The sequence below is a fragment of the Sus scrofa genome, chromosome 13 (assembly GCF_000003025.6).
Source record: "Sus scrofa isolate TJ Tabasco breed Duroc chromosome 13, Sscrofa11.1, whole genome shotgun sequence".
Classification (NCBI taxonomy): Eukaryota; Metazoa; Chordata; class Mammalia; order Artiodactyla; family Suidae; genus Sus; species Sus scrofa.
The window spans coordinates 65,892,978-65,920,937 of NC_010455.5; the positions used below are offsets into that span (position 1 = coordinate 65,892,978).

The window sequence follows — 27,960 nt, forward strand, 5'->3', positions numbered from 1 at the left end:
AACTACCATATTATCCAGCAATCCCACTCCTGGGCATATATATGGACAAAACTTTCATCCAAAAAGATATATGCACCCTATGTTTATTGCAGCACTATTCACAATAGTCAAGACATGGAACAACTTAAATGTCCATCGACGGATGAATGGATTAAGAAGATGTGGTACATGTACACAGTGGAATATTACTCAGCCACAAAAAAGGACAAAATAATGCCATTTGCAGCAACAAGGATGCAACTAGAGATTCTCATACTAAGTGAAGTAAGTCAGAAAAAGAAAGAAAAATATGGAGTTCCCGTAGTGGTGCAGCAGAAATGAATCCGACTAGGAACCACGAGGTTGTGGGTTTGATCCCTGGCCTTACTCAGTGGGTTAAGGCTCCGGCGTTGCTGTGAGCTGTAGTGTAGGTCGAAGACTCAGCTTGGATCCTGCGTTGCTATGGCTGTGGCATAGGCCGGCAGCTGCAGTTCTGATTGGACCCCTAGACTGGGAACCTCCATATGCCTCAGGTGTGGCCCTAAAAAGCAAAAACAAACAAAAAAAAGAAAAATACCATACGATATCACTTATATGGGGTATCTAAAATATGGCACAAAAGAACATATCTATAGAACAGAAAAAGACTCAGACATGTAGAACAGATTGTGGTTGGCATGTGAGAGGGAGGAGGAAGTGGGATGGACTGGCAGTTTGGGGTTGGTAGATGCAAACTATGACATTTAGAATGGATAAGCAGTGAGGTCCTACTGTACAGCACAGGGAACTATATCCAATCACTTGTGATAGAACATGATAGAAGATAATATAAGAAGAAGAATATATATATGTGTGTGTATATATATATATATATATATATATGTTTGACTGGGTCAATTTGCTATACAGCAGAAATTGATAGAACATTGTAAATCGACTATAATAAAAAATGTTTAAAAAACAAAGTACGGAGTTCCTGTTAACAAATCCGACTAGGAACCACGAGGTTGTGGGTTCGATCCCTGGCCTTGCTCAGTGGATTAAGGATCCAGTGTTGCTGTGAGCTGTGGTGTATGTTGCAGACGCAGCTCAGATCCCACGTTGCTATAGCGCTGGCATAGAGCGCTATAGACCCCTAGCCTGGGAACCTCCGTATGCCGTGGGAGTGGCCCTAGAAAAGGCAAAAAGACAAAGATAAAAAATTAAAAAATAAAAAGCAAAGTACAATAAGAATTTTTTTTTTAAAAAAAAAGGAAAAACAATACTTGACTTTGGGGAATAAACGCAGGATGGGGCTAAGAAGTAATATACAATATATTGGGGGGTTGTTTTCTGTAATGCTTGTGTACAAATGTGCCTTTATATAAAGCTTTTTAATGATGCATTTTATGCTTAGATATCTTAATAGCGTTTCATAATGATACAATTACACTATCCTCAAGGGACATCCACTGAGCTGGTCACTCCTAAAGGGAGGCCTTGGTTTATGCTCAGCTGTCCCTCCTGATTCACCACAGCTGCTACCCATTACTGGAGGGACAGGCTAGATGTCCCCTAGGGCTTTCTGTCCCTGAGCTGACTCCAAAAAGGCTTGCTATGGCCTGAACTGTGAATATCCCCACAATATTCGTATTTTGAAGCCCTAACTGCCAATATGATGGTATTAGGAGATGGAGCCTTGGGAAGGTAATTAGAGTTGGAAGAGGTCATGAGTGTACAGCGCCAAGATGGGATTAGTGCCTTTATAACAGATACCAGAGTCTGCTCTTTCCCTGCACCTGCCATGTGAAGACACACCAAGAAGGTGGCTCCTGCAAGCCAGGAGGAGGACTCTCACCAGAACCAGGCCATGCTGGCACCTAGATCTTGGAATTCTACTTTCCTGAACTGTGAGACAATAAATGTCTGCTGTGTAAGTCACCCAATCTATGGTATTTCATTATGGCAGCTTCGTGCAACAACTTAGATGAATCTTAGAGTCATAACACTGAAAAATAGTGTGATTCCACTTATATAACATTCGCACTGATAATCCTGGTTACTTTTAAGGAGGGGAATGAGGGCGGGAACCCAGGGTAGGAGGAAGACCTTGCACTGCTAGCCTGCTGCATTTTTCTTTTTTTTTCCTTTTTTTTTTTTTGGTCTTTTTAGGGCTGCACCCACAGCATATGGAAGTTTCCAGGCTATGGGTCGAATTGGAGCTGCAGCTGCAAGCCTACGCCATTGCCACAGCACCTCGGGATCTGAGCCGAGTCTGCGACCTACATCACAGCTCACGGCAACACCAGCCAGATCCTTACCCCACTGAGTAAGGCCAGGGATCAAAGCCGCATCCTCATGGATACTAGTCGGGTCTGCTGCTGCTGAGCCACAATAGGAACTCCACTATGCCTTATGAATTCAGAACCATGTGAATAAGTTACCTATTGAAACTGTAAGCTAGGTGGGAGTTAACCACTAGTGACTTCTGCCAGAGAATTTCACTCACTTGGCTTTTTTTTTTATTCACTTGGAATGAAATAATTAAAGCAACAAAGAATTGCAATGTACAAGCCAAATGGAACTCACAGAAATAATGGATTAATCACAAAAAAAACCCCAAAAATGTCTAGACCCCTTTTGACTGAGCTCGCCAATTTCTAGGAATTTGTCCTAAGAAAATCCTCAAGGATCTGCTCTAAGATTTAGCTGTGAGGATGTCTATTATGTCACAAGAGAGAAGAAAAGAAAGAAGAAAAAGATGAGGATAAGGGAGGAGAGAAGGGAGAAATAATAAAGGAAGGAAGGAAAGAAGAGTTCCTGCTGTGGTGCAAAGGGATCAGCAGTGTCTCTGGAGCACCAAGACACAGGTTCAATCCATAGCCTGGCTCAGTGGGTTAAACAAACTGATGTTGCCGAGTAGGTCGGAACTGTAGCTCAGATCTGATCTATGGCCTGGAAACTCCATCTGCCAAAGGGCGGCCAAAAAAAGAAAAAAAGAAAAAAGAAAAAAAAAAACAGAAAGAAAGAAAGAAAAAAGGAAGGAAGGAAAGAAAGAAGCAACTGATTATTGAACAACACTGGAATATTCTTTCATACTGTGGACTACTATTCCACTATGAAAATTATAGTGAGAGGGATTTAATGATACAAAAAATACTCATGATGTGTTAGGTTTCAAAAGGATATAAAAAATAACACAATTTCACTTTGGGAGGAAATACATAGTTACAGCAAAGAGTTATATAAAATTTAACACACCAGACACCATGCTAAGTATTTTACACACATTACTTCATTCAATTCCCACAACACTCTGTGGAGTAAATACTGTTATTGTCTTCTTTATACAGATGAGGGCACAGAGAGGTTTTTCAAGTTATCAAGGTCACACAGCTGGTAATTTACAAAACCAGGATTTGGACCCAGACAGCGTGGCTCCTGAGTATGCTCAGAACCAGTACTCTAAATTCTTACAATTGTAAACCAACAGTTAAGAATGATTGTTTCTGGAAGAGTGAGTTAAGGTGTAATCTTGCTCATCTATAGCCTCCAAATTTCATACAAAGAACAATGATAATTTTACAGAGCAGTAGAAGTCTTAGAAAAGGTAAGATACAGAGAACCAGGACAGCATCTGAGAGGAGCCCAGAGAAGGGCTGGTGTTGGGACTGTGACCACAGCATTCCACACAGCGTCCCACGCAAGCGCTGCCCCAGGCCTCACACTGGGGGCTATAGGGAGAACCACCTGCAGCAAGACGCCCCCCACCCAGAGAAGAAAGTTGTCCTCAAGCCCTCACACCAGTTGCACCAGCTCCAACCTGCCCACCCAGGGCAGGGGCTTATTGTACAAGGGAGAATGGGCCTCTCCTAAGAGTCAACCCCAACTGGCTAGATGTGAAGATTCAGGCCCAATTTTAGTGCCTCCATCAGCCAGCGACCTCAGGAGACAGGAGTCCACCTGGCTCCCTACACCCCATCCAGCTCCCAGACATTAAGAGGCACCCTGATTCCTCCCTTTCCCTCACCCCCACATCCAATCCAAGGCCAACTGGCTCGACCTCTAAAAAATATCTAGGACTGACCTCTTTTCTCCATCCCCACTGCCACCATCTGTCCAGCTGCCATGAGCTCCCTCCCCAATGACCACAGTGGCCTCCTAACTAGCTTCTCCACTCTCCTCATTGCCCCATCATCATCTGTTCTCCACTCTGCATCCAGAGTGATCATTCAAAAGCACATGCTGCCATGCCACTCCCCTGCTTGGCACACTTCGAAAGCCGCCATTACATTCAGGATAAACCCTGATACCTGGTCCTGGGCTAAGTGTCCCACAGGTTTTCCCCACCTTCCCCAGCCTCTCAATCCCTACTCTCTGGCCACACTGGGCCTCCTTTCTAGCCTTCACCCTCACCCTTGTTTCAAGTTCAGCCCCTGCCTGGAGCCTTTGCACTGACCGTTCTCTCTCCCTGGGACGCTTCCTCCAAGTCATTCAGTCCCTGGCTTGTGGTTCCTGATCTTAGGGAGACTACAGCTTTAGTAGGGGGACATTCAAGAATGCACATAATTGTACCTGGTGTCACAGATGCTGTTATGAAGGGATGCAACACCCATCACTTTGTGTGGGAATTATTCAGGAGCAGTATTTACTTTATTCCACCGCCCCTGGGCCCAGCCTGCACAGAGCCCACAGGGCCTCTTGACAACCTCTGAAGCCCCTGTCCACTGCATCCCTGGCTGCCCTGGCTCGGCTCTGCTGCACTCATCTCCAGGGTTGGGTCTGAAGCTCCCCACACCCTGTCTCACCCCTCCAGTCTGGCCCAGGCCCATCCAGGGGGTCCGACCTTCCCCATCCCCTCTGGCTCCTCCAGCCAGCTCTCCTTTCTCAAGGCTATTCTGTTTCTCAGTTGCTAATTTGAGCAGCCCCTCTGGCTCCTCCTCCCCCTGCAGCTTAAAGGTTGGTGCTTCCAGGCTGTCTCCCCTTTTCGCTCCACACGCTCTCCCTGGGCAGTTTCCCCCACACTCAGTCTCACATCTGCATCTCTGAGACCTCTCTCCTCAGCTGCAGGCCCGAACAGCCCACAGCTTGTCAGACCCTGCCTCTTGTGCTCCCACAGGGACCGCACATTCAGCACTTCCCAGCTGAGTGGATCTCCCTGCTGTGTCCTTTGGAAATGTCATGCCAGAGACCCAGTCCCCTGATGAGGGGACCTGAGTCTTCTGCAGGGCCTGCCTGTCCTCACCCTCAACATCTGCTGGGCTCCTAAATAGGTCTCCAGTTTCTTCCCAACCTCTCTCCCCCAACCCCAGCCCCTCTCACCAGGACCACTGCCCACTCCTTGTCTGCCAGCAAGCCTCGGTCAGATCCATTCCCTGTAGCAGCTGCCCAAGTCATCTCTCTACACCCATGTGGCCCTGGTCACTTCTATGCCTTAAGAGTGACTGCCCACCACCTAAGGATAGGACCTACACTCCCAATTTTCAAAGCTCCCCATCAGCCAGCCCTACCTCTTTTCCAGGCATTTCTCCCACTTTTCAACCTTTCCTCCCTGGCAGTAGCACAGACCAGGGAATGTTGGAACCAAAGGGTTTTGATGCAAGTCACGCAACAGCTAATAATACTCGCTATTTTGCAAACTGGGTTTCCTTTGTGCCAGGGTCTGTACACATATTCACAATCAATCCTTCAACAGCCCCACAAGGCAGTTACTAACATTACAGCCCTTATTTTATAGAGGAGGAAATAGAGAGTCAGAAATTACATGACCTTTCTTTTTTGGGGGGCTGTGCCGGCAGCATGCAGCAGTTCCCAGGCCAGCGATTGACCAGAGCTACTGCAATGTCAAGCCGAATCCTTCACCCACTGCTCCATGAGAGAACTCCTGAACGACCTTCCTAAGGACACTTAGTTGGTAATGTCACACAGGGTTCCAATTCAGTTGGCTGACTATCGAATATGCTGCCTCCAAAGGAGTAAGTGGTGGAGCTAGGACTTAAATCAGAGCTTATCACTCATTCATTCAACAGGCACTTGTTAAGCACCTACTATGAACCAGGCACAGACTCCTGACCCAGGGCTCTCATTATGCCATTACGCCAGCTCTAGAATTAAAGTAAGGTTGATAATGATAAATAATATGAAATGGGAATGAAAAGAAAAAGACAAAAATAAGAGTCTGTCAGGATAGGAACAGTTCAGCCCTCGTCCTCCTGACACCTCCAGCCCATTCTCTCTCCCAGCACTCAGATCCCTCCCCTGATTGCTCCCCTGCTCAAAGCCCTCCAAGGCCTTCCTATGTATTATACTACTCCCGAGAGCCATAAAGGAGGGAACTGATGATCTGCTTATGTTAAGAAAAAACAAATTTCACCATAAGGAAAACATCCATAGCAAAGTCAAAAGATGACCTGAGAGACAATATTCATAACATATCACAAAGAGCTGACTTTCTTAATTTATAAAGAGTTCTTACAAATCAAAGAAGAAAAATACCGTTAGCTTGGTAGAAAAATACTTATGAACTGACACCTCACAGAAAAAACACAGGCATACCTTGGAGATATTGTGGGTTCCATTCCAGACCACCACAATAAAGTAAGCAGACAAAATTTTCTTTTTTTTTCTTTTTAATTCTTTTTTTTTTTTTTTGTCGTATTTTTAGGGCCGCACCCGCGGCATATGGAGGTTCCCAGGCTAGGGGTCAAATCGGAGCTCTAGCCACCGGCCTACACCACAGCCATAGCCACAACCACGCCAGATCCAAGCCATGTCTGCAACCTACACCACTGCTCATGGCAAGGCCGCATCCTTCACCCACTGAGCGAGGCCAGGGATCAAACCCGCAACCTCATCATTCCTAGTCAGATGCGTTTCCACTGTGCTATGGCAGGAACTCCAAAATTTTCTTTTTTTGGTTTCCCAGTGCATATAAATGTTTGGAGTTCTAGCTGTGGCGCAATGGGATCAGCAGCATCTTGGGAGCACTGGGGATGCAGATTCAATCCCTGGTCCAGCACAGTGGGTTAAGAATCCAGTGTTGCTACAGCTGCAGCTTAGGCTGCAGCTGTAGCTCAGATTTGATCCTTGGCCCAAGAACTCCATATGCCTCAGGGCAGCCAAAAAAGGGGGGGAAAAAAGGAATTATGTTTACACTGTATCGTAGTCTATTAAGTGTTCAACAGTGTTAACGTCTGAAAATGTACAAATGTGGGAATTCCCGTTGTGGCTCAGTGGGTTAAGAACCCAACTAGTATCCACAAGGATTCAGGTTCAATCCCTGACCTCATTCAGTGGGTTAAGAATCTGGCATTGCCACAAGCTGCAGTGTAGGTCGCACATGCAGACTGGATCCAGCGTTGCTGTGGCTGTGGTGTAGGCCAGCAGCTGCAGCTCAGAGTCAGCTCTTAGCCTGGGAACTTCCATGTGCCACAGGTGCAGCCATAGGAGGAAAAAGAAAAGAAAAAAAGCACAAACTTAATTTTAATACTTTATAGGTAAAAAATGCCAAAACAGTTAAAATAATAACATTAAAGATCACTGATCACAGATCACCCATAACAAATACAATAATAATAAAGTTTGAAATATTGTGAGAGTTACCAAAATATGACACAGAAACACAAAGTAAGCAAATGTGGAGCTCCCTGGTGGCTCAGTGGGTAAAGGAAACTATGGTTTTGATACTGCTGTGGTGTGGGTTTGATCCCTGGCCCAGGAACTTCCACATGCCATAGGCATGGCCAAAAAACAAAAGCAGGGGAACAAATGCTGTTGGAAAAATGGCACCAAAAGACTTGTTCAACACAGGGTTGCCACAAACCTTCAATTTGTAAAGAAAGAAAAAAATAACACAATAGCTGTGAGGCATAATAAAGCAGAATGCAATAAAACAAGATCTGCCTATATATATAAAACATGCCCAACTTCATTCATAAAAGAAAGACAAATTACTTCTGCCCATCAGGTTGGCAAAAATAAAGTATTTGTTAACACACTCATTTGGTAAGAATGTGGGGAAACGTATTCTCAGACATTGCCGCTGGGAGTAACTTTTATGGAGGGACTATGCCTGGATCTGTCAAAAGTATAAACATGTAGAACATAATCCAGCAATTCCACTCTAGGTCTTTATTTTATCCTTATATACATAGGTACCAAATTATTTATATACATTATCCATTGAAATATTGTTATAGTTGTATCAAGTTATTTATATACATTATACATCCAAATATTGTTATAATTGTTAACTGTAAACAACTTAAATATTTATTACACATATGATGACACATCTGTACAAAAGTGTATTATGCAGCTCTTAAGAAAAAGGTAGCTTTTTATATGCTGATTTGGAACAATCTCTAAGATATGCGTTCAATTTAAAAGGCAATATAAACCAAGTGCTTAGTATGCTACCACTTGTGGTAGTTTTTAAATATGTCCACAATTTTTTAAAATATACTTCCTTTCAAGAGGAGGAGTTGAATTCTCCTCCCCTTGAATGTGGGCTGGATTTAGTAACTCACTTCTAATAATAGAGTGTGGCAGAAGTGATGGTATGTGATGTCTATTAGGACATAAAAAGCAGTTGCCACGACAAAGGAGGCACAAATATACAGTGGAGAAAAGACAGTTTCTTCGGCAAGTGGTGCTGGGAAAGCTGGCCAGCTACATGTAAACCAATGAAATTAGAATACTCTCTCACACCATATAAAAAATAAACTCAAAATGGTTTAAAGACCTAAATATAAGACATGACATCATAAAACTCCTAGAAGAGAACATAGGCAAAACACTCTTGGACATAAAATGTAGCAATATTTTCTTAGATCTGTATCCCAAGGCAAAAGAAACAAAAGCAAAAATAAATAAATGGGACCTAGTCAAACTTAAAAGCTTTTGCATAGCAAAGGAAACGGTCAACAGAATGAAAAGACAACCAAGAGAATGGAAGAAAAGTATCTGCAAACAATGCAACTAACAAAGGATTAATATCCAAAATATATAAACAGTTCACACAACTCAAAAGCAAAAGAACAAAATACACCAATTTTAAAATGGGCAGAAGATCTAAATAGACATTTCTCCAAAGAAGACATACAGATGGCCAACAGGCACATGAAAAGATGCTCAATACCACTAATTATTAGAGAAATGCAAATCAAAACCACAATGAGTTATCTCGCACCAGTTAGAATGATTACCATCCAAAATTCTACAAAATAATAAATGCTAGAGAGGGTGTGGAAAAAAAGGGAACCCTCCAATACTGCTTTGAGAATGTAAATTGGTGCAGCCACAATGGAAAACAGTATGGAGGTTCCATAAAAAACTAAAAATAGAGCTACCATATGATCTAGCAATCCCACTCCTGGGCATATATCCAGAAAAAATAAAAAAGACAAAAAAGATGTGGTATATGTATACACACACACACACACACACGCACAATATAATATTACTCAGCCATGACAAAGAAGGAAATATTGCCATTTTCAGCAACATGGATGGACCTAGAGATTATCATACTAAGTGAAGTAAGTCAGACAGAGAAAGACAAATATTATATCACTTACATGTGGAATCTAAAAAATAGTACAAATAAATCTATATACAAAGAAGAAACAGACTCACAGACATTAAAAAAGCAACGTGCGGTTACTAGAGAGGAAAGGGAGTGGGGAGAGGGATAAATTAGGAGTATGGGATTAACACATGCAAATTACTACATATAAAATAAACAATAAGGATTTATTGTATAACACAGGGAACTATACTCAATTTCTTGTAATAACCTATAATGGAAAATAATCTGAGAAAAAAATATATAACTTTGCTGTATACCTGAAACAACACAAATGGTAAATAAACTATACTTCAATAATTACATATATATATATATATATATATATATATATATATATATATACTTTTTTTTTTTTTTTACTTTTTTTTTTTCTAGAACTGCAACTGAGGCATATGGAAGTTCCCAGGCTAGGGGTTGAACTGGAGCAGCAGCTGCAAGCCTATGCCACAGCCACAGTGATGCCAGATCCGAGCCTTGTCTGAGACCTACACCACAGCTCATGGCAATGTCAGATCCTGAACCTGTTGAGCGAGGCCGGGAATCCAACACGCATTCTCATGGACACTGGTCGAACCTGCTGAGCCACAATAGGAGCTCCAATAATAATAATTTTAAAAAAGGCAGTGTGATGGCCAAAACAATCTTGAAAAAGATGAACAAAGTTGGAGGACTCAAACTTTCTGATTTGAAAACTCACTACAAAGCAACAGCAATCAGGACAGCCTGGTACTAGCATAAAGACAGACATACAGGTCAATGGAATAGAACTGTAAGTCCAGAAATGAACCCATGTATCTACGGTCAATCAATTTTTGGAAAAGGTGCCAAGATCATTCAATTGACAAAGAACACTCTTTTCAATAAATGGTGTTGGCAGAGATTAAGATAGTGGAATAGAAGAACTGGAGCGCAACTTCTCTCCTAAAAACAACAAAATTCACACCTAAATGCTGAGCAATCTTCAATCAAATGGACCGGAAACCTTCAAAAAGATATTCTACACCAGAAGACCAAGAGGAGGCCACATCAAGAGGTAGGAGGGGTGAGTACATGATATAAGCAACCCCATACCTCCCAGGTGGGAAGCCCCACAGATTGGAAACTAATTGGCTCACAGAGACTGACCTACAGGAGTGAGAGTTCTGAGCCCCACATCAAACTCTCACATGTGGGGATCTGGCACTGGGAGAAAGAGCCCCCCAGAGCATCTGGCATTGAAGGCCAGTGGGGCTTGTGCACAGGAGCTCCACAGGACTGGGGGAAACAGAGACCCCATTCTTAAAAGGCACACACAGACTTTCATGTGCACTGGTCCCAGGGCAAAGCAAAGTCTCCATAGGAATCTGGGTAAAACTTGACTGCTGTTCTTGGAGGACATCCTGGGAAAACAGGGGTGAATGTGGCTTGTTGTGGGGGAAGGACACTGGAAGCAAAGCTCTCAGGAATATTCAGCAGGCTGCCTTTCTCTGGAAGCAGCCATTTTGGGAAAATCTGGCCCCACCCACATCAGCACTGAGAAGCCCTATGCCAAACAACAACCCAGGTGGGATCACAGCCCCGCCCCTCAGTGAATAGGCTGCCTAAAGACCCCACAGGCACACAGCCGACTCTAATCACTCTAATCCCATCCGGAGACAAAGCCCCACCCACCAGAGGGACAGGAATCAGCTCCACCTGTCAGTGGGCAGGCATCAGTCCCTCCCATCAGGAAGCCTACAGCAAGCCCCCATACCAACTTCAGCCACAAGGGGGGCAGACACAAGAAGTAAGAGAGACTACAACTCTATTATCTATAAAAAGGTCACCGCACCAAAAACCTATAAAAATGAAAAGACAGAGAACTATAACTCAGATGAGACAGAAAGAAAAAACCCCAGAAAATCAGCCAAGCAATCAGCAGATTCTCAGCCTCCAGGGAAAAGACTTTAGACAGCTGATGCCAAAGATGATTCAAGACATTAGAAATAAACTGGAGGCAAAGATGGATAACTTACAGGAAACACTGAGCAAAGAGATACAAGATATAAAACTTAAACAAGAAGAGATGCAAAATACAATAACTGAAATAAAAAATTCACTACAAGCAGCCAACTGCAGAATACAGGAGGCAGAAGAACGAATAAGCAAGGTGGAGGACAAATTAGTGGAAATTACGGATGCAGAGCACAAAAGAGAAAAAAAATTGAAAACAAATGAAGAGAGTCTCAGAGAACTCTGGGACAATGTTAAATGCACCAACATCCATATTACAGGGGTGCCAGAAGGAGAAGAGAGAGAGAAGGGGACAGAAAAAATATTCCCAGAGATAATAGCCGAAAACTTCCCTAACATGGGGAAGGAATCACTCACTCAAATCCAGGAAGTGCAACGAGTACCATATAAAATAAACCCAAGGAGGAACACCCTGAGACACATATTAATCAAACTGACCAAAATTAAAGACAATGAGAAAATCATGAAAGCAGCTAGGGAAAAGAAACAAACAACATACAAGGGAACCCCAATAAGGTTATTGGCAGATGTTTCAGCAGAAACTCTGAAGGCCAGAAGGGAGTGGCATGATATACTTAACGTGATGAAAGGAAAAAACCTCCAACCAAGATTCCTTTACCCAGCAAGGCTCTCATTCAGATTTGAAGAAGAAATCAAAAGCTTCACAGAGAAACAAAAGCTGAGAGAATTTCAGCAACACTAAACCAGCTTTACAACAAATATTAAGAAACTTCTCTAGATGGAAAAGAAAAGGCTGCAACAGGAAACAAAAATACCACAAATGGCAAGACTCACCAGTAAAGGTATATATACAGTAAAGATACAAAATCATCCATGTGCAATTATGCCACCAAAATCAGAAATCATGGGAAGAGGTGGGTACAAATGCAGGACACTGGAGATGCACTTGCAATTAAGAGACCAACAACTTAAAACAATCTCATATATATATATGAGATATATATATATATATATATGTATATACTCATGTCAAAACTTCAGAATAACTGCAAACCAAAAATCTACAACTGATTCACAAACAAATAAGAAATACAACACTAAAGATAGTCATCAAACCAGAAGAGGAGAGAACAAGAGAAGAAGGGAAGAAAAAAGAGCACAAAACATATCCAAAGCAATTATTAAAGTGGCAATAAGAACGTACATATCAATAATTACCTTAAATGGACTAAGGTACCTTAAATGGTATTTAGTGGACTAAACACCCCAACCAAAAGATATAGATTGGCTGAATGGATACAAAAACAAGATCCATATGTATGCTGTCTTCAAGAGACCCACTTCACTTCTAGGGACACATACAAATTGAAAGTGAGAGGATGGAAGAAAATATTCCATGAAAATGGGAATCAAAAGAAAGCTGGAGTAGCAATACTCATATCAGACAAAGTAGACTTTAAAATTAAGAATATTTTAAGGGGAGTTCCCGTCGTGGCGCAGTGGTTAACGAATCCGACTAGGAACCATGAGGTTGAGGGTTCGATCCCTGCCCTTGCTCAGTGGGTTAACGATCCGGCGTTGCCGTGAGCTATGGTGTAGGTCGCAGACGCGGCTCAGATCCCGTGTTGCTGTGGCTCTGGCATAGGCCGGTGGCTACAGCTCCGATTGGACCCCTAGCCTGGGAACCTCCATATGCCACGGGAGTGGCCCAAGAAATGGCAAAAAGACAAAAAAAAAAAAAAAAAAAAAGAATATTTTAAGGGACAAGGAAGGTCACTACCTAATGATCAAAGGACCAATCCAAGAAGAAGATATAACAATTTTAAATATCTACACACCCAGCATAGGTTCACCACAATATATAAGGCAACTGCTAACAACATTAACAAACTGAAGAATATAAACCATATGATCCTCTCAATAGAAGCAGAGAAAGTCTTTGATAAAATCCAACACCCATTTCTGATAAAAACCCTTCAGAAAGTGGGCATAGAGGGATCTACCTCAACATAATAAAAGCCATATGTGACAAACCCACAGCTACATCATTCTCAATGGTGAAAAGCTGAAAGAATTCCCGCTGAGATCAGGAACAAGACAAGGATGTCCGCTCTCACCCCTAAACTTCAACATAGTTTTGGAAGTCCTAGTCACAGCAATCAGAGAAGTAAAAGAGATAAAAGGAATCCAAATTGGAAAGGAAGAAGTAAAACTATCACTAATTGCAGATGACATGATACTATACCTAGAGAATCCTAAAGACTCTACCAGAAAACTGTTAGAGCTCATCCATGAATTTGGCAAACTCACAGGATACAAAATTAACACACAGAAATTGATGGCATTTCTATATACTAACAATGAAAGATCAGAAAGAGAAATTAGGATAGCAATCCCATTTACCATCACATGCAAAAGAATAAAATACCTAGGAGTAAACCTACCTAAAGAGACAAAAGAACCTGTACTCTGAAAACCACAAGACACTGATGAAAGAAATCAAAAATGACACAAAGAGATGGAAAAACATACCATGCTCTTGGATTGGAAGAATCAATATTGTCAAAATGACTCTACTACCCAAGGCAATCTACAGATTCAGTTCAATCCCTATCAAATTACCAACGGCATTTTTCACAGAACTAGAACAAAATATCTTAAAGTTTGTTTGCAAGCACAAAAGACCCAGAATAGCCAACGCCATCCTGAAAAAGAAAAATGGAGCTGGAGGAATCAGGCTCCTGGACTTCAGACTATACTACAAAGCAACAGTCATCAAAACCGTATGGTACTGGCACAAAGATAGAAATATAGATCAGTGGAACAGGATAGAAAGCTCAGAATTAAACCCACGCACCTACAGCCAATTAATCTACGACAAAGGAGGCAAGAATGTACAATGGAGAAAAGACAGCTTGTTCAATAAGTGGTGCTGGGAAAACTGGACAGCCACATGGAAAAGAATGAAATTAGAACACTCCCTAACACCATACCCAAAAATAAACTCACAATGGATTAAAGACCTAGATATAAGACCAGACACTATAAAACTCTTAGAGGAAGACATAGGCCAAACGCTCTCTGACATAAACAACAGCAACATCTTCTCAGATACACCTCTTAGAGTGATGGCAGTAAAAACAAAAATAAACAAATGGGACCTAATTAAACTTAAAAGTTTCTGCACAGCAAAGGAAACCCTAAACAAAATGAAAAGACAACCCACAGAATGGGAGAAAATCTTTGCAAATGAAGTGACTGACCAGGGATTAATCTCCAAAAGAAATTTTTTTTCTTTTTGCCTTTTCTAGGGCCGCTCCCATGGCATGTGGATGTTCCCAGGCTAGGGGTCTAATCGGAGCTGTAGCCACCGGCCTACGCCACAGCCATAGCAACGCAAGATCTGAGCCGCATCTGCAACCTACACCACAGCTCACGGCAACACTGGATCCTTAACCCACAGAGCAAGGCCAGCGATCGAACCTGCAACCTCATGGTTCCTAGTGGGATTTTTTTTTTTTTTTTGTCTTTTGTCTTTTTTGTTGTTGTTGTTGTTGTTGCTATTTCTTGGGCCGCTCCCTCGGCATATGGAGGTTCCCAGGCTAGGGGTTGAATCGGAGCTGTAGCCACCGGCCTACGCCAGAGCCACAGCAACGCAGGATCCGAGCCGCGTCTGCAACCTACACCACAGCTCACGGCAACGCCGGATCGTTAACCCACTGAGCAAGGGCAGGGACCGAACCCGCAACCTCATGGTTCCTAGTCGGATTCGTTAACCTAGTGGGATTTTTTAACCACAGAGCCAAGACGGGAACTCCAATCTCCAAAGTTTATAAACACCTTCTGCAGCTCAATATCAAAAAACCAAACAACCCTATCAACAAATGGGCAGAAGATCCAAACAGACAATTCTCCAAAGAAGACAAACAGATGGCCAAAAAGCACATGAAAAGATGTTCAACATCACTCATCACTAGAGAAATGCACATCAAAACCACTATGAGGTACCACCAGCCAGAATGGCCATCATCAAAAAGTCTACAAACAATAAGTGATGGAGAGGGTGTGGAGGAAAAGGAACCCTAGTACACTGCTGGTGGGATTGTAAATTGGTGCACCACTGTGGAAAAGAGTAAGGAGGTTCCTCAGAAAGCTAAAAATAGAACTACCATTTGATCCAGCAATCCCACTCCTGGGCATCTCTCCAGAGAAAACCGTGACTTGAAAAGACAGATGTTCATTGCAGCACTATTTGCAATAGCCAAGACATGCAAACAACCTAAATGTCCATCAACAGAGGAGTGGATCAAGATGATGTGGTACATACACATAATGGAATATTACTCAGCCATTAAAAGGAACAGAATACTGGCATTTTTAGCAACACGGATGGACCTAGAAATTATCATGCTGAGTGAAGTTAGTCAGACAATGAGACGCCAGCATCAAATGCTTTCACGGGCATGACATGTGGAATCTGAGAAAAGGACACAATGAACGTCTTTGCAGAACAGATACTGACTCACAGACTTTTAAAAACTTATGGTTTCCAAAGGAGACAGTTTGGGGGCTGGGGGGATGCGCTGGGGTTGTGGGCTGGAAAGCCTATAAAGTTGGATTGTGATGATCACTGTACAACTATAAATGTAATAAATTCATTGAGTAATAAAATAAATAAATAAATAAATGCTATTGGGACAACTGGATAGCCACAGGCAAATAATGAAGTTGAACGCTGACCTTACACCATATACAAAAATTAACTCAGATTAGAGACCTGAGGGTAAGTGCTAAAACTATAAAACTCTTGGAAGAAAACATAAAGGTAAATTTTTGTGACCTTGGATTTGGCAACAGATTCTTTTTTTTTTTTTTGTCTTTTGTCTTTTTAGGGCTGCACCTGCAGCATATGGAGGTTCCCAGACTAGGAGTCAAATCAGAGCTATAGCTGCTGGCCTACACACAGAGCCACAGCAGCACTGGATCTAAGCTAAGTCTGCGACCCACAGCACAGCTCAGTGAGGCCAGGGATCGAACCCACGTCCTCGTGGATACTAGTGAGGTTCATTAACCACTAGCCACATGACGGGAACCCCTGGCAATGGATTCTTAGGGCATCAAAAGCACAAGCAACAATAACTACAAAAAAAAGATAAAATGGACTTTGTATAAATTTAAAACTATTTTGCTTCAAAGAACACCATCAAGAAAGTAAGACAGCCACGGAATGAAAGAAAATGTTTGCAAATCCTACATCTGATATGGAACTTTTATCAAGAGTATAATGAACTCTTACAACTCAGTAGTAAAACAAAAATTATAATAACCCAACTAAAAAATGGTGAAAGGGGAAGGAGATAGGAGGAGGAAAGAAATAGGTGAGGGAGATTAAGAGCTACAAACTCCCAACTATAAAATGAGTCATGGGTATGAAACGTCCAGTGTGGGGAATACAGTCAATAACTAGGTAATATCTTTACATGGTGGCATATAATAACTAGACTTATCACGGTGATTGTTTTGAAATATATAGAATATCAAATCATTGTGTTATACAATTAGAACTAATATAATGTTATAGGTCAATTATACTTCAAAAACAAATAAATATAGAAAAACAGATCAGACTTGTGGTTACCAGAGGGGTGCAAAAGGAAGATCAGACTTGTGGTTACCAGAGGGGTGCAAAAGGAAGGGGAAAACTTGATAAAGGCAGTCAAAAGGTCCAAACTTCCAGTTATAAGGTAAATAAGTACTAGGGATGTAATGTACAACATGATAAATATAATTAACACTGCTATAGGTTATATATAAAAGTTGTGGGTGGGTTGGGGGTTTTTTGTTTATTTGTTTGTTTTTGCTTTTTAGGGCTGCACCTGAGGCTGATGGAGGTTCCCAGGCTAGGGGTCGAATTGGAGCTACAGCTGCCGGCCACAGCCACAGCCACAGCAACATGGGATCCAAGTCGTGTCTACAACCTATACTACAGCTCATGGCAATGCCGGATCCTTAACCCAATGAGCAAGGCCAGGGATGAAACCCTCATGATGTATACTAGTCAGGTTCATCATTACCACTAAGTCACAACAGAACTCCCATAAAAGTTGTTGAGAGTAAATCCTAGAGTTGTCATCACACACAAAAAATTTTTTTTCTATTTCTTTAATTTTGTTGTGATAAATCATTTCATGACATATGGAAGCCAAATCATTTTGCTGTACACCTCAGGCTTATACAGTTTCATATGTCAATTATATCTCAATATCATTAATTATTAGGAAAATGGAAATCAAAATCACGATGAGATAACAGTTCATACTGAGTAGGATGGCTATAATTAAAAAGTCAGATAGGAGTTCCAGTTGTGGTGCAGCGGAAACGAATCTGACAAGGAACCATGAGGTTGCATGTTCGATCCCTGGCCTCGCTCACTGGGTTAAGGATCTGGCATTGCCGTGAACTGTGGTGTACGTTGAAGACTCGGCTTGGATCTGGCGTTGCTGTGGCTCTGGCATAGGTCGGCAACAACAGCTCCAATTAGACCCCTAGCCTGGGAACCTCCATATGCTGCGGGTGTGGCCCTAAAAAGACAAAAGACAAAAAAAAAAAAGAAAAAAAGTCAGATAATAACATAAGTGTCAATGAGCATATAAATAAGAACCTTCATACACTGCTAGTAGGAATGTAAAATGGTGCTGCCACTTTAGAAAACAATCTGGCAGTTCTTCACAATGTTAAATATAGAGTTGCTACTTCAGCCAGCAATTCCACTCCCAGGTATACATCCAAGGGAAATGTAAACCTGTATCCACACACAAATGTGTACACAAATGTTCACAGCAACATTACTCATTCACAATGGCCAAAAGGTGGAAACAACCCAAATGTCCATCAGCTAATAACTGGGCAAACAAAAGGCAAGATATCCATACAATGGAATACTACTCAACGGTAAAAATGAATGAAGTATTGACACAGGTTACAACGTGGATCCACCTTGAAACTATTATACTAATTAAAAGATGCCCATCACAAAGACTACATATTATATGATTATACTTATACAAAATGTCCAGAACAGGCTTAAGAGGCAGGAAGTACATTAGTGGTTGCTTAGTGACTGGAGAAGATGGGGGTGGTAGGCTTAGGAAAGATAGGTAAAGAGTATAAGGCTTCATTTTAAGGTGATGAAAATATCTTAAAATTGACTGTGGAGGAGTTCCCGTCGTGGCGCAGTGGTTAACGAATCCGACTAGGAACCATGAGGTTGCAGGTTCGATCCCTGCCCTTGCTCAGTGGGTTAACGATCCGGCATTGCCGTGAGCTGTGGTGGAGGTTGCAGATTCGGCATGGATCCAGTGTTGCTGTGGCTCTGGCGTAGGCTGGTAGCTACAGCTCCGATTGGACCCCTAGCCTGGGAACCTCCATATGCCGCGGGAGCGGCCCAAGAAATGGTAAAAAAAAAGACAAAAAAAAAAATTGACTGTGGTAATGGTTACACAACTCTGTAAATATACTAAAAACCACTGAATTGTACACTTTATATGTGTGAATTGTATGGCACATGAGTTATATCTCAATAAAGCTATTACCAAAAGAGGGGGAAGGGCAATGGAATGTCTTATTTCTCTCTCTTGGATCACTCATTTGGAGGTCTCCTCCAGCCCTAGTCAACCTTCAGATGATCCCAGACCCCACTAAGGTCTTTTTTTTTAGGGTCACATTCTCGGCATATGGAAGTTCCCAGGCTGGGGTCAAATTGGAGCCACAGCCACAGCAACGTGGGATCCAAACCATATCACCGAACTACATCACAGCTCACAGTAACACTGGATCCCCGACCCACTGAGCGAGGCCAAGGATCAAACCAGCAACCTCATGGATACTAGTTGGATTTGTTTCCACTGCACCCCAATGGGAATTCCCCCCACTAAGGTCTTGAGTGTGACTTCATGAGAGACCTCAAGCCAGAAATACCTATCTAAGCTACTCCCAAATTCTTGTGACTCACAGAAAGAGAAATAAATGCTTATTGCTTTAAGCCACTCAGTTTTGGGGTAATTTGCCATGTAGTGATAGATAATAATATGCCATTTATGTAAAAAGAATATTGTTTGCATTTGCTTGTGTATTTATGAGATTTCTTGAAAATGATATTCAAGAAATGGTAAAAATGGTTGCTTCTGGGAGGTGACCTCTGGGAAGACCACTGGAGGATGAAGGCAGGAAAGAGACTTAGATCTGATTATATACCATTTAATCGTTTGAATTTCATTTCATGTGCATGTATTAACTTTTCCAAAAAGCAAATGAAAGTCTGAAAAAAACTAAATGCTTGAAAACAGAAGTCAACAAATCAACTATACTCCAATTAAAACAAACAAACAAAAAAATAAAAAAACGGAGAGATTTCCCATCGTGGCTCAGTGGTAATGAACCCAACTAGGATCCATGAGGACACAGGTTTGATCCCTGGCCTTGGGTTAAGTGAGATCAGTGGGATCAGACCCTTAGTGGGTTAAGGATCTGGTGTTGCCGTGAGCTGTGGTGTAGGTCACAGACGAGGCTCGGATCCCATGTTGCTGTGGCTGTGGGGTAGGCCAGCAGATGTAGCTCTGATTTGACCCCTAGCCTGGGAACTTTCATATGCCAAACATGCGGCCTTTAAAAGACCAAAAAAAAAAAAAAAAAATGCCAAGTAAAAGTCAACAACTATCTGCTGCTTACAGATAGAGTCTCAACTCCTGACCATGACTTAGAAGGCGCCCACAATCCAGCGCCTGCCCATCTCCCCAGTCTCAGCTCTCACTTCCCCTTGTGCTAATTGTTTGTTGTGCCCCAAACACATCAGGCTATTTATTTCCCCCATCCCTTAGATCATACCATCTCTTCTGCTTGGTTCCCCTTCTCCTTCCTTCCCAACCTTTAAGACTCAGCTCAAATGCTGTAACATTTTGGGGAGAGGACCTCCCTGGCTGTCCTTAACATATCAGAAGCCCCCTCTGTGCCCCCGGGATACCCTTGCATGATTCAAGGATTTCATGTTTTGTCCTGCAGTGTGATGATCTAATTTCTTTCCTGCCTCTTCCATTAGACTAGGAGCTTCCTGGGAGCGAGGACTCTTACTCAGGATTCCCTGAGCCTAGCACAATGGGTGACACACAGAGGAGGCCGCCGGTAAAGGACTGACGTGAGAAAGAAAGGAAGGGAGTAGGGGGAGAGGGAGCAAAACAAAAACTGAAAGAGGTGGAGGAGGGAAAGAAGGTGGTAAGTGGGAAAGAAGGAAGGAAGGGAAAGTTGGGGGAGAAAGAAAATGAAAGAGGGGAGGAGGGAGGAGGGAAGAAATTCCCCCAGTGTGCTCAGCAGTGCCATTACATACAACCAGGACTCACGAGATGAAGAAAATCCCAAACCAAATCTGAAATGCACCCCAAAAGTGGGAAGGAATATGGATGCATGTTCTACTCTGCAGTGACACTGCTGCTCTGCACCCAGAGGCCCCTGATGATGGAGGACACACACCTGGAAGGCTGGAAGAGACTAACCTCTGGATCACCAACCAGCCCTGACCCCTCCACCTTCAATCTCCACAGCTCCCACTCCATCTCATTCTGTTCTCTGCTCTGATTCTAGCACCAGGCACTGCCTGATGCAGAACAGGCTCTTAACACTGAGTAAATGTGCTCAAAATCATCTCCCTTCTGGAGACAGTAGAGTCTTGCTTTGTGGCCATGACTTGTCTCTTCTCTCTAGGACTCAGATTTTTCATCTGTACAAGGAGGGAGTTGGGCCAGCTGATTAATAAGACCCTTCCCAGCTGACAGTCTATAACTTCTCAGGGCCTTTGATCATCTTAGCAAATCCTAACTCTTTCACCTGAGTAGCAAGGATTCCTCACAAGCTGCTCTTCACTCAGCCTATGCCACAGGAATAACAGTGACCATTTATTGAGTGTTCACTGTACACCAGGAACCACATTCAGCATTTCAGCTCCACAGTTTCATTTATTCCTTTCTATCACCTCTGAAGTAGGTACAATAATCATCTCCATTTTACAGATAAGGGATCTGAGGCTCACAGAGGAAACCCCACTTATCCAAGGTCACACAGCTGGGAAGAGGCAGAGCAAGAATTCTAAGTCCTTGGCTCTTACACCCTTACCCTGCACTGCCCTCTGGGACCCTGGACCAGGCTTCCAGCCTGGGTCTCTACTTCAGCCAGCAACCTCCCCTTGGCTACTCTCACCCAGCCCACTGGTAAACACTGAGTACACAGAGCTTACAGTTGTAATCTGTGTATTCACATTCTGGGTTCCAATTCAGGGTTAAGAACAAGTTCTAGATCCATTTAGACTTGTGCAAAGTTTCAGCTTCACCCTTCACTAGATGCATGACCTTTGGCCAAGTCATTTTAACAGATGAAGGTAAATGGCATAACAAATATAAAAGTGTCTAGCATAGAAGCTGGCTGTCTCGCATAAAGGCTTGTGTGTTCTCCGTAAATGAAAAAGACCAAATGAAGAGCAGCAGAGATATTCTGAGAAGCCCTGAAAAGCTGACCCCTAACTCCACAAAGAGCCACCTGAGTCTCCCAACCTTTCTGCATGGCATTCAACTCTTGTGGCAAATTCATTCTGTCTCTATCCCCATCCTAAATGCTCCTTTATAAATCCTTCATAAATCCCTGAGCTTTAGAGTCAGACAGACTGAGTTACAATCCTGGCTCCACCACTTACCCCCTACATGACCTTGGACAAATGACTCTTTCCTTTCTGAGGCTCATCGTTCTCATCTATGAAATATTCATAATGGTACCTACTCCACGGGATTGTTGTGAGGATTCAATAACAGTATGTATGTATATATTTAGCACATGGTCAAGCATCTAGGAAAGGCTCAGAAAATGCTATTTTTTTTCCTGAATAATAACAGTGGTAATAGCTTTGAACTGTCTACTGGTTGAAGTCCAAATTCCTTGATCCCGTATTCAGAGCCTTGCACACTGGACCCCATCATTCCTTTCTGGCCTCTCCCCAGGCTGCTCCCCTAAATGGATGCCACACTCAAGCCAGAGGTAGCTTTTTCACTTCTGTGTCTCTGCCCATGATCTCCCTGTCCATTCAGAATGTGCTCTCACGCCTCACAGCTGTGCATACCATGCCTCACTCAAGCTTCACCTCTCAGCTAGGCCAGTAGCCTCCTGGATTGCCCTGGGTTTCCACAGTACCTAAAGCCCAGCACATATTAGTGCTTAGACTGTCCAGGGCGAGGCTTGACTGCACTTGTCTTACCTACAGTGCCCCTCTTTCAGTAGGCACACCTGATTTCCCTTTGTGGAAATTTATCTTGCTCCCCTATCAGTCCATGTGTTCCAGGAAAGTCGCACTAATTAGTTAAGAAGTAGACACTTGACCAAAGATGAGCCCATCAGAATCAGCCCTGAAACTTTTGCTGGAACCAGTGGGGAACTGGTGTTCTTTTTCCATAGGCATTGCTAAGCACAAGCAACCTAAATTCAGAACTGCTGGTAGCCTGCCTTTCCACCTTCAAGAGAGAAGTGGACCTAAAAATGAGCTAATTTAGAGGAACCAAGAAATGGAGAGAGATTTTTTTTTGGGGGGGGTGTTTTGTTTTGTTTTTGCTTTTTAGAGCAGCACTCACGGCATATGGAAATTCCTAGGCTAGGGGTCCAATTGGAGCTACACATGCTGGCCTACACCACAGCCACAGCAATGCCAGATCCAAGCCTCATCTGTGACCTACACCACAGCCCTTGGTAATGCTGGATCCTTAACCCACTGAGCAAGGTCAGGGATTAAACCCGCATCCTCATGGATACAAGTCAGGCTCATTACCACTGAGCCATGACAGCAACTCTGGAAGAGATTTATTTTTAATGATGTTATTTGAGCATCTGGGTCCGTCTGTGCCTGGAGCCAGCCCTCTTGACTTTTAATGCACGTAAGCCAAAACCACCACCCTCTTTACGGTATTTTAGTTTACTTAAATCAGCGTGAGTTGGGTTTCTATCATTTTTCACTGAAAGACTGCTGACCAATATAGTGATTCAAAGAGATGGTAAGCTTCCTGAGAGCAGGGATTGCATTTCATAGACCTAAGATTCTTGTGGCCAGTATTACAGTATTATAGCACCTAACAGAGGTGAGATCACTGAGCAGGTGGGGAATGAACAAAGAAATAAGTATTGCTTTGTATTGTCCCAATGGTCCAGTGTTCTGCACTCAGAAGATTCTAAAATATTACTTTAGAGTATTCTAATTCTTTTCTTTCTTTCTTTCTTTCTTTTTTTTTTTTTTTTTTTTTTTTTTTGGCTTTTTAGGGCCATACCCAAGGCCTGGAAGTTCCCAGGCTAGGGGTGGAATAGGAGCTACAGCTGCTGGCCACAGACAGAGCAATGCCAGATCTGAGCCACGTCTGCGACCTATACCACAGCTCATGGCAACAACAGATCCTTAACTCACTGAATGAGGCCGGGGATCAAACCCACAACCTCATGGTTCCTAGTCAGATTTGTTTCCTCTGCACCACAACTGGAACTCCTAGAGTATTCTAATTCTTATCTGACACAAAGAAGGCCTTCTGCTTCTCTGCAGTTCATCTGAGGATGACTGATTTCTCACTTTCTGAGTGGGATGATCTTGGTGAAAGAGTCGTTCTAGGTACCCCACAAGACTGAAAGAGATACTGACTAGTATTCCACTGCACAGATGAGAAAACTGAGATTTAAGCTAAAAACAGTTGCTTAACACTGCATAGTGAGTCACAGGCAGAGTCCACTAAGAACCCTCCCCCAGTCCATGACTCCCAGTCCAGTGCCCTGGCCTCTGCCCTGGTGTCACTTTAAGCAAAGTGAATCAGTCACTTACCCAGAGAACTCAGCAATCTGTAAGTAAAACAGAATGAACTGCTCAACTCTGATAACTACCCTCAGGGGTGAGGCAGTAACACAAGGAAAAGAGCACTGGGCCAGGAGTCAAGACTAGTTTACTCTATGACTGGCTGTGTGACTTTGGGTAAGACCTTCATTGCTCTAGGCTCATGTCTCTAAAATGGGGGCAGAGGAAGGCAGCATTTGAAGGAGCTTATTTCTAAGATTCCTGAAATTCTATATTTACATGGTGGTTGTTGGACAGTTCATCAAATCCCCAAGATTAAACCCACATAGATTACAGAGTATTGGAAGGCCAAGAGGTCAGCAACCATCAGCAGATTACAAATTAAGGCTCAGGAAATGGGTGTTCCAGTTAAGCATCTATTCTCTCTGGTTTGACTTTTAAGAATAGAATAGAAAATACATAATATCACCTTCTGGGTACTGATAAATAGGGTGATAACCCCCACATTTTACAATTCCCCTTCCTAACTTTCTTCAAAAATTTTAAAAGACCTCCATATAAGTTGGAGTGAGATGGATTTGAAACAAGCCCACTAGAATGTCCACACTGAATAAATGCTAACTTCTTCGAAGTAATCCTTTTGGGAGTTTGAGCAATTCAGCTAACAGTGCAGTAATTCCTCCCAGCATTTGTTACCATTCTCTTGGGGAAGCAAACTAGCCTCATGGTTTTGGCTTGACACCTTGGCATTTATCTCCAGTGACAATTCTTGGTTTGATCACCTATTGTTTTTTCTACACTCGGCTGTTTCCAAAAATCATATTCCTCCTTTAAACGATGGAGGTTTCCCCTCAATGATGAGGTTCAAGGGTGTACACCCCATAACCCAAAGGCAATTCCCTACACTGTTTTGCACAAGTGATATAACACCTTCAGGAGGTCTCTTGTGAAGGGGCTGACACTTGTTGAACGTCCTGAAGTGTTTATTTTTTTAAAAAATCTCAGCTGCATGATCGTTACATTTTCTCTTTTCTTTCTCAACTTGGAGGGCTCTAAATTTTTTCCTTCACCAGCTTCATCAGCCTTCCTTCTCCACCCCTGCCATTCCCCTGGCCCCACTTTCCCCAGCCCAGCTCTCTATCTGGCCTGCAATTAGGCAAATGCCCAAGTTGCTGAATCTTCAAAATCTGTCTTCAATCGAAAGGTACACAAGGGACTTTAGATGGGGGACTCTAATGGACACTGGAAAACCATCTCAGCAGTTCTCATTCCCAAAAGCCTCTTCTCTGGTTCTTAGGGCAAGTTGTTTGTCTTATTGAAACATTTCAGAGGGCCCCAGGGACTCATTCCCACTGGGCATAGCACCACAACCTTTTCTGCCTTGGGTGGGGGTGGCTAGAGACCTGCCCTTTCCAGACCCATGTTGTCCAGTGCTGTCAAGCACCCACACTTCAAACACTGGATAGACACTACAGACAGCCTTCTCCTACACCCCCCCCCATGTCATAGCACTTCACAGTTTACAAGATACTCTTTCATGAGTTCTTGGAATCTGAACTGTTTTACAGATGAGGAAACTGAGCCTTGGAGAAGTAAAGAGAAACATAGGAGTTGATAATGTTAGCAAGTTAAAGGTCAAAGTCAGATCTCCTGATTCTTCATCTCATGCTTTTCCCAATGCAACAGAAATTGCTCACACATAGAGTAACTCCTCATTCAGAAATTATTTCCCCTAAGACAGCGAACAGCCTCTCAGAGACCCTCAGAAACTCAAACATAACGCTAAACCACCAATAAACGCAGTCTGTCCATATCCAAGCACACAGAACTACAGATCCTGTTCTAAGGCACTACCTCCTGCTCCAAGGTGTCTCAGAGAATCCCTCCCCAGTGGTTTCCAAAAGTCAGCAAAGGAGGTGTGTCTTTAGACAGAGGAGTAGAATCTATCTCTGACTCCTCCAAAAAGGGGTCCCGGAAGGAAAGAGCCCCATCCCCCGTGTCTGTTCTAGGAGTCCCGCTCCCGCCCCTACCCTACCTGCCAAGAGCTGCATCCAGGCGCAGATCTTGTAGACCGTTGCGGTGTTGCAGAAGAAGAAAAGCGCAAAGCAGGTGATGCAGCCGAGGATCAGCACCATGGAGAGCAGCACGAAGAAGGCAGCCGCCTTGAAGGCGCCGGACGGGATGGTGCTGAAGTCGGTGAACGAGCCGCGGCAGGTGAGCTCTCGGCCCGCCAGCCCGCTGCCCACACAGTAGTGGAAGAGGCCGAAGTAGCCAGGCTTGGGGGTGCTCACGCTGTCGCCCACCCAGTAGGGCTGGATGAAGACCACCACGTTGATGATGGCGAAGCAAATGGTGAAGATGGCCCATAGCACGCCGATGGCCCGCGAGTTCCGCATGTAGTGCTCGTGATAGAGCTTGGAGGCCTCCTGCGAGGGCAGCATGGTGCCCGGGGGCGGGGCCGGCGGCGGCGGCTGGCGGGGGCCGCCGGCCCGGGACCGACCGCCGGGCTGCCGAGCAGGAGCTGAGGACGCAGGCGAGAAGGGGCCCTAAGCCCAGGAACCCGCGAGGGCGGGGCCTGAGGCGGAGCTGAGAGGACCTGGGGGCTGGTAAGGAGGGGCTAAGAGGGGGTCATGAGAGTATTGGGGAGGTGTCGGGTGGGGAGCACTGGCAAAGATCTCCAATTGGGGGACTTAGGAAGAACCATGTGAGTGTTGGGGGGCGCTGGGATGAGAATATGGGAGCTGGAAGGGAGGCGCTAGAAAGTGGTCATGGTGGCTTTGGGGAGGGGGTTTGGAGGATAATATTGGCGGAGTAAGAGTGGGCCGTGGGGAGAAGGAATGGAGGCTGGAGACGAGTGCTGGAGAATTAGCAGAGAGGTTTTAGAGGGAGCTCGGAAGGGTATTTAGGGGCTGGTATTAGGGGTAAAAAGAGGTCTGGAATTGGGTGTCTAGAAAGGGGCTGTGGAGAGGGGGGTGGGCACTTCTATGAAGGGGTAAGAAGGGGATATAAGGGGCTCATACTAGGGGACAGGGAAGGTGATCAGGGGCTGGAACAGGGAGGGCGAAGTGGAGGAATCAGGATGAGGCTAGAGAGGAATCGTGGGCTGGGACTGCAGGATCTGAACACGGGGCGAGGGGGTTGGGAGGGTCCTCCAGAAGACAGGGCTGGATGTAGGCGGGGGAGGGGGGGGGAACCTAGGTTTGGCGGGCCAGGGCTAGAGAAAAAGCTTCTCCAGGCCAAGGGGACGAGAGACCGGGGACGGCAGGCAGCCTGGGCGGCAAAGGGCGGGCAGGGGGCCAGGGCTGTCCCCAGGGCGCGGGGGAGCGGCCGGGCCCGGGTAGGGCCGAGGGTGGGGGGAGCAGCTGCCCCGCGCCGAAGCCCGACGCTCGAAGAGGCTGCGGCCGCCGGGAGTGGGTGCGGGGTGACCAACCTGGGCCCGGTCCGGGGCAGGGTCCGGGACTGGCACGGCTTAGGCACCGCGGCTCGGCGCTCCCAGTAGCGGCTTCCCGGGCCCAGGCGGCGGCCTCGGCGCGGCCTCCATTTTGCTCGGGTTCTCCCCGGGGCGCGCTCCCGCGCCGAGGCGCGAGCTCTCGTGCACCTGCGC

The 27,960-nt window shown here is 44.2% G+C and overlaps 1 protein-coding gene across 1 annotated transcript in view; it reads right to left on the minus strand.

The window, feature by feature from the left end:
* LHFPL4 (lipoma HMGIC fusion partner-like 4) overlaps positions 1-27,910 on the minus strand; it is a 53,764-nt gene extending 25,854 nt beyond the window's left edge. Inside the window, exon 1 of the mRNA XM_003132354.6 lies at positions 26,392-27,910. Within this exon, the coding sequence (XP_003132402.3) occupies positions 26,392-26,797 (406 nt within the window). The 5' untranslated portion in view covers positions 26,798-27,910. The remainder of the gene's footprint in view (positions 1-26,391) is intronic.